The sequence below is a fragment of the Pyrgilauda ruficollis genome, unplaced genomic scaffold (assembly GCF_017590135.1).
Source record: "Pyrgilauda ruficollis isolate IOZ18807 unplaced genomic scaffold, ASM1759013v1 scaffold56, whole genome shotgun sequence".
In the NCBI taxonomy this organism is placed as follows: Eukaryota; Metazoa; Chordata; class Aves; order Passeriformes; family Passeridae; genus Pyrgilauda; species Pyrgilauda ruficollis.
In genome coordinates this window covers 308,259-321,070 of record NW_024527266.1, presented here as the reverse complement: position 1 = coordinate 321,070, position 12,812 = coordinate 308,259, and the positions used below count along the sequence as shown (strand labels likewise).

General features: G+C 38.0%; 1 protein-coding gene across 1 annotated transcript in view; it reads right to left on the bottom strand.

The window, feature by feature from the left end:
- Window positions 1-12,812, bottom strand: part of POLR3B (RNA polymerase III subunit B) — a 74,521-nt gene that overhangs the window by 27,138 nt on the left and 34,571 nt on the right. Inside the window, exons 19-21 of the mRNA XM_041481496.1 lie at window positions 10,101-10,228; window positions 3,120-3,329; window positions 1,149-1,307 (exon numbers count right to left, since the gene is read on the bottom strand). Of these exons, the coding sequence (XP_041337430.1) occupies window positions 1,149-1,307; window positions 3,120-3,329; window positions 10,101-10,228 (497 nt within the window). The remainder of the gene's footprint in view (window positions 1-1,148; window positions 1,308-3,119; window positions 3,330-10,100; window positions 10,229-12,812) is intronic.

Sequence of the window (12,812 nt, the reverse complement as noted above, 5' to 3'; positions counted from 1 at the left end):
GAAGTCATATGCTCCAAGTATGGAGAAAATTAACAGGGAACACTTTGTCATGATTGAACTGACAAATTTTAGAAATTCACACCTAAATTTGGGACAGTCCATCATTCCACAATGAGCTGTGCAAAACTACTGTCAGTGTCCTAGTATTTACATATTTCCATTGATACTGGTGTCATATACAGCTTCTCCCTGCTCCATTCCCTTATCCTGCCCTTTACATTGAAAACCAGATCAGGAGGATGCCCAATGATACAACTGCACACCAAGAATATACCTCCCACCTCCTCCACTAAATCACACTGATCTTCAGCCTGTGTCTCTTCTGTCCACATGAACTATCTCAAATAGGTTTTCACCTACATGCTGAGTCTCAGTATGGAGACCAGCCCAGTCCCATCTATCCTAATACTTCAGAAGATTCTTGCCTTTTTATTCTTAATTAACTTTGAAAGCTCCATTGTGATGTGTTAAGGAGCAAAATTGACCCAATTGTGTACTATAATGGAATTAAGTTTAATGCCCTTTAAAACACCTTTCTTACTAGATCTTAGCAGATCTATTAAGCCATTTTCTAACTAAAGGATGACAGTATGGGAGGATTCTTTCTCAAATCTATTACCACTGGAAATTTACACACTTCTCCTTGCATTTCTGTTTATTTTTCTTATCTCCAAACATCCTTCTAAAGTGTTAAAACCATAAGGTTTTACTTCCTCAAATAACTGCATTAGCTGACATCTTGCTAGGAGATTTTGATGCATGAAATCAAAATAATGAGTCTATCCTTAAGAAAACAACAGCACATGACAGACAAACAGGGAAAAACTACATTATTAAAAGTTTGTCAGCTTGGGAACATAAGAATACAAATTCTAATGCTTCAGTAGATTCACATTATTAAAAACTCACTCTTCTACTTAAATATAAAGCTACTTTTTTCGTGTACAAAAGTCCCTCCAATGACTGGTAACATGCTGCTTTCAGGAGCTAACTTTTTTAAAATTTCTCATCACAATACTGTTGTCTTCAAGACAAAAAAACTCCCAAAAGGCTAAGTATAACACAAGGTGCACAAGAAATACTGACAGAACATTAATTTCCACTTTGACTACGAAGATGCCCTGAGTGAACATGCAGTTTTGACCAACCTGGGGAGCAGATCCCATCAGCATCTAAAATCTCATGGCGCCAGATGGGTTTACGGGTAGCTGCATCCAGCATCGGCCCCATCACTTTGTCAAACGTCTGGTTCGTGTATCGCTTCAGTGTACACTTGGCATTCTTGTACACAAGACACCTTCCAAAGCCTAGAATGGAACACAAACTCATCTGCCCAGGAATTCAAAGATCTTTAAAACACATGACCAGGATAAAATCTGAGCTATAGAATATAAAATATTCTTTATTAGTTAGATTATTCATTGGCTTGAATACGCATAACGTTGTACACAGTGGTGGTGCACAACTTAAACATCAGATCATGTACACTAGTTTTTTTTAGATGCTGGACTACAGTCCAATTCTGAACTGTGCTAATCTGCTTCTGTATCTCTGCACACATCATTTCTCTTGAAATGACTGAATCTCTTGAATAATTTTGGTGGTCTCCAGGAAGATGTAACATGGGACGGTAATAGGGTGAGAGGAGCACCTCTTCCTTTCATGAGTTCTAAGAAACCTGAACTTTTACTCATGTTTGTGGCTGGCATAAGCTAGTCTACCAGGAAAGTACTAACTGAGTGGTTAGTATAATCAACCCATTATTCTTTTTTTCCTCACCTGAAATTACATGTACTGTTACAAAATTAGTGGGTTTTAGATGAGAAAAGTAGCATCTGTGGAATTTCTCTCTAAGTATAGCAACTAACCATGATACTAAAGACTCTAATCACATGTAGAATTAGAGAGCCAATAACAACTAGCTTGCTAATAATCCTGGGTTATTTTAGTTCATTTGAAAGATGGTTGTGGTCACATACAGTACATCTGTATTTTCAGATTATGTCAAGTAATTTCTGACAAGCACCACAGCTCTCCCTGTAAATGTTACCAGTCTACCAGAAAACATTCAGTTTTAAATCATGCCTGTTGTTGTTTTAGAAAAGGAGGCATAAATTAAATGCAGCAGACATTAATGCCAAAGATACATGTCTAGGAATACTATTACTGCTGCCTAGCAACGAGGAGCAAGGGAATTTGGGGGGGAGAATAAAGTGATGGACGAATCTGATTTTGGCCACCCGAAACTAAAACCAGCTTGATCACTCACTATGCCTGCTCTCAAAGGAATTTATGGAGAAAAGGGAGAGAAGGGAGACTAAGTTTTCAGACAACTCTCCTCCAGCCCTCAGCAGCACTGACACGAAGTGCTGAAGAAGTGTGGAGAGTGAGACAGGCTAGATCTACACAAACATGGGTCTCTGTTAGTTAACCTTCCCTTTGGTATTTATGTACTTTTACTAAAAGTACAATGCATCACAGAGTTGGTATAATTTTTTAAGGAAGGAGGTAATTGATTTAGCTCTGGATAAACACTAAATTATTTTGCTTTAGACAACACTATTATTTTCTCTCAGAAAGTAGGCAATACTGCTACTGCTCTCTCAGAACACCAAGCTCACAAAGACACAAACTGCCTTATGTTCTATTCCTTTCCTAAATACATTCACAAATCTAATTTCATCTACTGCTTTTGTTACTGGTGGAAATAATGAGATCTCTCTGTTAGTAATGAACTAAGGTTCAGGTAAGCATCTAAAAAGCAAGCCCAACAGAACAGATTAACTCATGCCTTATGTTTTCTGTAAACTAAGTATTTACAACTTTTTTATTTGGGGTCAGAAGTTAGCCATTTTTTCTTATAATATCCAGACCCAGAATTTTATATGCATGTTGGCAACTTCACCACACTATTGTATGCATGGAGTTACAATCACTAATCATACAGAAAACCAACAAAAGCATTTAAAGCAGTTTGGAAATTCAATTTCTTAACTGGAGATCTAATGCTCATAACTGCAGTAAAAGTTACTACAGGATAACACTATGAGAAAATGAGCTCATTAGAATATATACTGGAACACACACTGGAGAAGTGGGCAAGAGTTGATGGATCTTACCTCTGTCCAAAGAGGCTTTATTTAAGACAAGAGCATCTTCAATATCGTAGCCACTGTAGCTCATCACAGCGACTGTGGCATTCTGTCCAGCAGGGAGTTTCTCAAAATCTATCAATTCTATTGTTTTTGTTTTTACCATTGGCTTTTGTGGATAGGCAAGGAGATACATCAGAGTATCTATCCTGTTTCTTTGATTGTATCCAATAGTACCTGCATGTAAAAGAAAAGAAAAAAAAGCAGTGAACATTAGTAAGTTTTCTAGGAATGTTTTGGCTAAAAAGTTACCAAAATGCAAATTAACTAAAATCACGCAGAAATTCTTCAAGAAAAGAAAGGGAAAAAATAGTAATTCAAACTAAAACAATTTTACATTATTATATTTAAATAAATATATAACTAGTTGCTTAATTTAAGCTCCCAGAAAGAATTATTTATTTTCTCTCAGAGAAAACCTAAGCATCAATATAAAAAGAACAACAACAAAAGAAATAAAAGCCATTTGAATAAATACAGATAAGATGTTTTTTTCTAATTACAACACTGAATCCTACAAGTATGAAGTTTGCTTTTATTGTTCTCATAGCCACTGGCTTTGGGTTTTTTTGTGGGGTTCAACTGGTGTTTCAGAGACCTGATCCAAAATTTCATGACAATCAACAGAAAGACTATCACTGAGTTCAAGAGAAACTGTGGATCAAGCTCTTCATCTTCAACAACGTATTTCCTTCCATTTTTGGGCAATAATTAGTTCAACAGCAGCCCGTGTTAGAATGGGACAAAGTATTAACGAAGCATACCACTAGCAGCAGCCAAGAGTGATTTACTTTCTAAAATTAGAAGCACCACTGATAGAAAGACTACAGTAGAAGTCCACTTCTGTATGTCTTTTTACATGAAATTAATTTTAAATTTACAGTTCAGAATTCAACCCTTTGTATAGACCTCCCAGCTTGAGACTGAAATTTTTGGCCCTGTCCCATCAGAATGCCAAAGTGTCTCCTGAAATCTGAGGAAAAAATAATTAAGACCCAGCAGGGGAACATAAACCGTTGTGTAGCAGAACAAAAGTTAAGGCAATCATATGTTCTTGGAGTTTGCTGCACCAGGACTATGCTATGTCTCTAAGCAATTAAGAAATTACAGTCTGAAAAGTTAACATTTTAAAGTTTTAAGTGCTAAACATTCTGCAGTACTTTGTTGTCCTTAGTATGTAAGTCTTTCAAAACTTTTCCATTTTGTCCTGCAGTTTCAGAGCCTGGCTGCATTCTTGGAAAGGTCAAAGCAGTCAGTGTACATGGAAGATTTCACACAGCCAGGAAGCACATCTGAACACAAACCTGCTCACTGGGGAGCTCAGCTTCACATTTTACATGCATCTAACTTGCAATTCCCATTTACATAAAGTGTCTGGAAAATCAAACTCTAAAACCAGGCTTCTGCAAAGACCTATCCTGTGCTTGGCACTAGGCTCTCTCCTAAACCACAACAGGTCTACCCTTCCCAAGGACAAGAATGGAGAGAGAGCTCAACAGCTACTGCCTGAAAATGAACTGTTACAGCTGGCCTGGACTTTCTCAGGTTCTAGAAAGTAAATTCAATGATACAGGCACAGAATTTTCAGATGACAAGAAAAATCTGGTAGAATTGACAGACTTGTCTCTTGCTTTAAAGCAGTTGTTTTTCTGTCTTTTTCTTGTATAAGGAAACAACTCTTCTTCAAACAGTATTTTTTGTCTCCAGTAAGACTTGCGCTGGTAAGGCCTGGATTCCTCAAGACTGAGGACCTTTGCAGTCCCACCCTGCAAGGCCCACCACCTGAAGGCCCCACTATTTCTGATAAACCCTGAGATTTCAGTTAGACATTGTTCCCATTGTACTTTTGACTCAACTCCCCTGATTTTCCCAGTATACAGATCAGAAAATATACTTCCAAATTAAAGACTTAAGAGGTTTAGACCACTATTCCCCCCTGCATCTAGAATTTGTATGCTTTCAGAGTAGGTTGCAATGAAGCTCAGCTTAAATGTTTCACAGATAGGTGCATTTTCCTGATGTTGAGAGAAACCTTTCCAAGAGAAAGTCATGCCACACTTAACTTTCAAACTGCTTGCATTTTTTTTCTCCTCTGATATGCTTACATGCTACACCTGCTATGGTTCACCGGTTAAGGATGCTAAGACAGGATGAAGTCTGGGCACCAATTTTATCTTTTACACTTTAAGGGTGTCCTTTACACCCCAGTAACAACCTGTGGAAGTCCCCTATATATCAAAGATTTCAGATAACACTTTAACATATTTCAGGTAACACAAATTATTTCTCTTCAGGTGTTTCACGTATTTCAAAACTGGCATTTTTATCACAGGTTCAGATAAGCCTAACAGAACTGCTACTGTCTGGGAGCCAGAAGCAACTGATATTACTGAGGTTCTGAGCCTCAATAATAAACTCTATTCTGGCTACTCTTCAGGAGATGAATGCTGTATCAAATGGAAAACATATACATATATATCAATGACAGATATCCTAGCAGGAAAGAAACTGGTTAGAGAATGACTCCAGAGCACAAATGAAATAAATTAGCCAAAAAACATGCCATGTATCAGCAATACTATTCCTAATTGCTGGGATTTAATGGTTATACAAATAATCCTTTCTCTAAACTGGGCTAACAAACCACAGCCTGAAACCACAATCTGCTTATTTAAAATAAAGTAGCAGCTCTCTTCAGAGGACTGGTGTGCTGGGATGAGCCTTCTGTGTGGGCGCTGAAATGAAGGAAGTCACTAGCTTTATTTCTGCTTTCTCTCTGAAAGAACAGAGCCCTTGTTTGCTCCAGCCAAACAACCAAGCAAAAGTAAAGTATAATTAAAGTTCACCATAACAAACCCTGCTCACAATGACTCACATTTATAATTATCCCACCAGCAAGAACCAATTTTTTTCATTGGTAATTAGTCCTGGTTAAAGCAAAACACACAAGGTTGACCTGGATACAACAAAGATAATTTTCTTGCTTTTCTCAGTACTTGATATATTGTGAATGCACGTGTGCATTCTTTCCTTTTTTTTTTTTTCAATTTCCTGACAGTTTTTTTTTCTTTTTAAGTGCCATTTGAGTATCCTTTAGTGTGAAATAATCACTACAAAAACACTACCTACTGATATTTAGCATAAATGAGGCACTGTTATTCTGATGCTGAAAATTTTGAGAACTCACCAGAACAAACAGCCAGCTAAAATAAGCATTAATCCAGTTCTCCAACATTAAACCGTACAATCAAAATTACCGAGGATACAGAAATCAATCTACTTGAACCAAAAGGGCTACTACTGCACAGGTCAAGAAAAGAATTGCTGTAATTCTGTATTTCCCCCGTTTTCACCATGGATTTTCTATGATTCTGTCCTTTTATGTGAGTACAAAGCAAGAGAGGAAGAAGTACAGTTTTTAAATGCTGCGATAAACCTTGCAGAGGGGGCTCCGACTCTGCTCAGATTGTCACAGTACATGCATTAGGTGATCTGGATGTTAAGTGTTAGAAATATTCTTTTCACAGTAGAAAGATTAAGGAGTGGGTTAAAAAGATTACGGGTAAAATGGGGGGGAAGCTCATTTCTGCCTCAGCACTTCTGCGCCTATTACCAAAGAGAGGAGAGGTGTCAAAACGAGGTCGTGTCACAGAGCACAAACAATCCTCAAAGAGCAGTGGCAGAACACAACTGCGGCCACAGCACACCCAGATCCAGCTGTGATGACCAGCAACAGCTGGTTTTGCTTTGAGGTTTGTTTAGATTCTGTGCCCCTAGGCTAGCTGTACAAAATTTGGGAGGACTCTGGCTCTCAGTCCACCAAAGAACTTTCACAAAGGTCCAAACCCCCCAGCACTGAGGTCCTTTAAGTGTATTTACCTTCTCAATTTAATTTTAACCATTCAGCTGGCTACAGTACAAGGCAGAGCAGTATATAAAGGGCTTTGGTACTTCACAGGAGCAAAGCAGAAAGTTCATGATACAGTAACAGGCTTCTTTTGTAATATCAAAGTTTTTTGCTTCGTTCTAAGTTTCTACAACAAAGCTCTCACCCACCTATGTCTGTTCCCTCAAATACTTCCTTTTCTTTCAGAGGTTAAAGTAATAATCAACACTCAAATCCTCCTTTTCTTAGTCAAGACTTGTGTTATGTCATATGGGGTTGAAGCTGCAGGGCACAGTTGTGCCGTGACTGTACAGCTTGCTTTGTGTACCCACACCATCACTTACACAGCAGCACATGTGCATGTGCAATATGGGGAATTGCTGTCAGGAAAACCGTATTTTTTCATTCTTCAAATTAGGCTTTTACACAGTCACAGATGTACGATGTGTAAAACTGACTAGGTTTTTATGTCTTAATGGAATTTAAAAGCTCAGTTTAGAACTCTTTCTCTAACGGTAGAAGCCTTTGATCCTCTTAAGTATTATTCTACCAACACATGAAATGCAAACAGTACAGACTCTTGTATTTTCATCTTAAGTACTTCTGAGATTTTAAGCTACAACTGTTAACCTTGCACTGAAATGTCACCATTCAACTGAGGTCTTTGCAGCTGCTGTTGTATTTATTACCTAACTTCCTCTCAGTCTTACAGCTCAACCTGCAACACATGGTAAATAATCTATGCCAAAATGAGGGGTTTTATTTCAATTTAATTTTACTGAAATCAAGTTTGGTTATTAAGTGCAGCTCTAGTCTTCCAACAAGATGACTCATTTACCCCTGAAAGGGAGATTTCAGGACATGTAATGCTCTCCAGAAGAAACATTACTATTTCAGGACCTAATACTTGTCAGGGACACTGGATTACAGACTTCATTCCAATCTTTCATGTCTACTCTCCACTTACTTGTGCTTTCACAATTTCTTTAGCTTGATGTTCCTTAAAAAAGAGACTTAAAAAAGAAAAGACTGTCCAAAGCTGCTGGCACAGCCCAGTGATACAGTCAGAGGGGTGGGTCAGTGTTGACAAGCACAAGGCTCTCCTCTCCCAGTCTGAATCCCGGGCTGCCTTCACCACTCCAGGTTTTGACAGTCAAGGGAGTGACACAGAAGACTTGGACATGAGATTTTCCCCATGGCAGTGCTGGATGAGGAGCTGCTCTGCAACTTCAGTATGGAGAAAAAAAGCAATAAAGATGGATGGTAACTTAGAGGTTGGGGTTTGAAGCTACACTACATCACATCTCTTCACAAAAATAAACACAAAAAAGTATGTGCAATGTTTCAGGAATATCCTCTAGGTCTCATCTGACCAGCAAGTGTAGAGAAAAATCATCTCTGCCCCTACATATTGCCATTTACGGTGGCTTTTTTTAAGCAGTTTTTACAAAAAGCTTCAGGTGTTTGCAGGTACTTCAGACAGAGCAAAATAAAGCTCAAGTCATGTGCCAACTTTTAAAATTTACTTTTATCTAGCTGCTCATTCTTTGAGTCAGGTGTTTTGTCATAACAAACTGAAACAAAGGCTTTTTTTATTGCTCAAGATATTCAATGGCTTTTGTGTTCCTAGCGTCAGCAGGAACGTCAGAGGATTGTATCCAAGGAGCTAAATGTGCAAGACCTGGGGTCAAAGCAGCTGAATACACCAACCTCAGAAAACACAGACAATGAATTGCAAATGACACTCAAAACAAAACGGGGAAAAAAACCTTCACACAGAAAACTACAAAAGAACTCCACAGATACTGAATTGGCTTTCTGTACACACTGATCCTGCTTAACTGTGTGTGGTAACTAACCAAACCTTCTGAGACTAATAGTCATAAAATAGAGACTCAGGGGTGGGGGAAAGATAATGGGATGGGGGAGAACTGTAAGGAAAAAAGATTGCATTGCTCCTCTTTCCACCCACCCACCCTTTTTTTTTTTTTAAATTTAAACAGAGAACATGTATCTTGCTATTTTCTGTTTTCATTTGCTCAACGTGATGGTTCAGCGTAAGGCAGTTGCTTTGCTATTAATTCTGTTGGAGAAGTCTCACAAAAGGTGTAGTGTTTAAGCTTTGAACACACAGCACAAAATAAATGGTTTAGTAAACCTAACTGAAGTGGCAGTTCCTTCATGAAACAGAGTTGTGCTACTGTAGCTCCCAACTTGTAAGCCATCCATCAATACAAGCCATGAAACCAGCCTGTTGAGCACCAGTCTGAATGCAGCTGTCTGAATTGATGTATGACTGCTCAGGCTCCTCTGCCTTGATCACAGGCCATAGACTTGGACACTTTAATGCTGGTTTCACTGGGTATTAAAGAAAGGATTAGAACTTAACTGCTGTCAATTACCCCCAGCAGCCAATTTACAAAACAGTTGGGTTTTCATGACCAGATATGACACTGTCAAATTAAATAATAAGTAATCAGAAAATTAATTTTGTTTCAGTGCTCGCCCTCTTCATCCAAAACAGCAAAAGCAAAAAATCTAAACTATGGCTGTGGAAAGTGTTCAAATTATTAACAACTCTCTTTCACACTTGAGTCTTCTTATTATCTGATGTCAATGTTAACTGTTGATATATTTATTTTTAGGACACTTACTCAACCAGTCAAAGAAATGCTCCTCAATCTGTGCTCTGTCTCTCTTTGTGAGAACATTTTTTAACTCTTTTTTGTCTGGAAACCCACAGCACATTGCAGCATAAAGAGAAGAAAAACCCCACTCTGCCAATCCTGCAGATATGCTGAAAACTTGAAAGTCATGATAATTTCCAATAAAATGCAATAGAAAATGCAAAAGTGTCCCAGTTTATTAAAATTTTCTTTTAAGTGTTAAGAATTGCAGATATAGTCTTCGTTAAGTAAATCTGACTGGTACCTGGTACTTTTCTCACATTAATCTTTCCAAGTTTCAGAGGTAAACTCTTTTTTTTTTTTTCTCAAAGCTAAAATACATAGCTTCAAAAACTACATTAACACTTCAAAGAGGAATAAAAAGTGAAGTCTTACCCATGGCTTGTTTCCCCATGGCACACTGGTAAGTGTTTCTTGGGGACTGGTTGTGGTGAGGATATGGAATCAGCCCAGCACAGACACCCAGAAGTGTGAAAGGCTCTATCTCCAAATGGGTTGTATCTCTTAAAAGAAAGAATACCAATTATGGCAGGCTTGTGAACAAACAACTTCAGTAGAATTTATTTAATTTAGCAGTATCTCATAACACTTCAAATTCAATTCTGTTCAGGAGAACGTAAGTCAGTAGGACCTCAAAACACAGACTCACTACAGGATTTTTATTTTTATTACAAAAACCCAACAACTTTCTTTTGGTTATAAGTGTTTCCACATGAAAATAAATGAAGGAGAAATAAATAAGGGTTTATGAAATTCCACAATGGAGGAAAAGCCTCCAGATAATGACAACCTGAGGGAGCGCAGTAAAACAATGAAACATCAGTTTATACAGTAAGACCCAAAATGCCTTAAGGAATGTCTTCTCATGTAATGAGAGCGCTCCGCATCAAATTACCAATCTCAGAGATCCAGAAATCCACTGGGGAGATGGAAGAAGGAAGGGCACAACAGATTCAGGTATTTAAAAAACGGGTTTAGTTTTCCAAGGTCAGCTGTATCAGTTAAGGAGAAAACATCTGTCTCCAAACCTGATCCACTGCCATAGGTACATGACGTAATACAACACTATTTGAAAGCTCTGCAAATATTTTGGAAGCGATTATGTTGTTAAAGGACAGTACTGATGAGAAGTAAAAAGACAGAGAAAAGGAGTAAAGACAGAGAGACAATTTGTTCTATCATCTGGCATGATCTTCAGAAGGGAAAGTCCACGCTCAACAAAGACAAATCATAGCATGCATTGGGATGAAAGTGGAGAGACTAATAACTAAGAATGAAGTGTAAAATAAGGCTTGGCTGGAGCAGACATTAATTTAAATCAAGATAAGTAATTAGGAAGTGGGGAATTACAAAATACAGATGACTATAACTAAACCTGTTCAAAGTCTATCTTTCATGTCCTGGATTTATTACAGAGACCTTATGCATACATTGCTTCTTCCAAACATCTAAACCCAATGCATTCTCAATATCTCACCTTTAGTGTTTGACTTCTCTTGGAAGTCTTTTGGAAGACTTTAATTATTTAAATAAATTAATTTGATTACTTAACTTCAGGATCTTGCCAAGGAAGTGACAGAGAAGTCTTTATTATGGCAACACTCAAAAGACAGCCAAGCACTGTAAGCTAAAAAAGGCTAAGGAATTACCCACAAGCACATAGAGACTGACGACTAGTGCCAGCAGTAACTTTATAGATAAACAACACATGTACTACTGGAAGAGTAATGAAATCTGAAAGCTGAAAAAAATAGACCTGGAAATCCTGAGGATTAAGCCAATGAAACTATCTATCAGTCCTAGAAATCTTTATAAATCACAAATACACCTGAACAACCTAAAAATCACCTGCTGGTCAGAGGACAGCCACTGTTTTTTCTCCAGTTGATAAAAAGCAGCTATGTTATCTAAAGCCTATCATAAGAAAATACTAATGGGAGAATCCAAACTGCCATCAAGTAATTGCAAAATGGTCTCAAGAGCCAGTAGCAAACTGGAAGCAGAAACTGCTTCTCCATTCTGCAGAACTGGTGACACTTTTCAAACAATAAAACCAGAAGCTTGACACTACTGATAGTGAAGTTTGCAAATTTCGTCAGAGGGTACAAGTGCATGGAAATAGATATACATTTGCATATAGGGTATTCAACAAATACCTTCTTCCAGTGAGGTCAATCCTATTTCAACCAAAGATGATCCCTACTACCTTATGAAGTATTCCAGAGAGCTAATAGGAGACATTCAAATTTTACCAGGCAGTTCAATTTCTGCAGGTCAAAAATGCCACTGCCAAAACCAGGCCCAAGAAAGGAAAGGCAACCACAGGAGCTCGAAAAGCAGATTTACAAATGTGTAAGGAAGACACTGAACACATTAAAATCAAATACTCCAAAGAAAACCCCTCTAACTGGATTGGAAAGATAAAGAGAGGATACTGTAGCTAAAAGAAGCCTATATTACAATAGCAGGAATGCTACTGAGATACTTCAGATAGTGGGTTGTATCAGTGGCACTGCCAGAACAAGCGGTACCAACATGGTCACACCATTTAAAATGCAAGATGATCATCTGGGGAAAGGGGGTACTCAACTCAGCTATTCAGGATGCATTATCAAACACAAGGAGCAATGTGCTCATATGATGCAAGCTCAGATACTTACGGCACAGTTAGACACTGTTAGCATTGAAATCTAACTCAAAACAATTGATGGACAATTCAAGAATCTTCTGAACTTCCTGGGAGTTGCTGAGGAGTCTTTTCCTCACACTGGTCCACTGGAAGTTCACTTTCTCCTCCGCTTTTAGACTAAAACAATGATTTCATGTGATACATTCCCATTAACCTTTCTAGCTGAGTCAGTTGTCCTGTAACTTAAATTTTCAGCTCTGGTGCTTTGTGGAAGTTATTTAATTTTGGCACAAATCACAGCAATTGTGTGCGCTCTCCTTTGCTCATGTATACAGAACTCAGTCAAGAGCATGCAAGAGTAATCTCTTAAAGTGATAAAGTCTTCAAAAGCCTGGGTAGGAGCAATGCAATTTAATTAGCAGAGTTAATGCATTACATTTAGAAAAGGTTAAAGATAA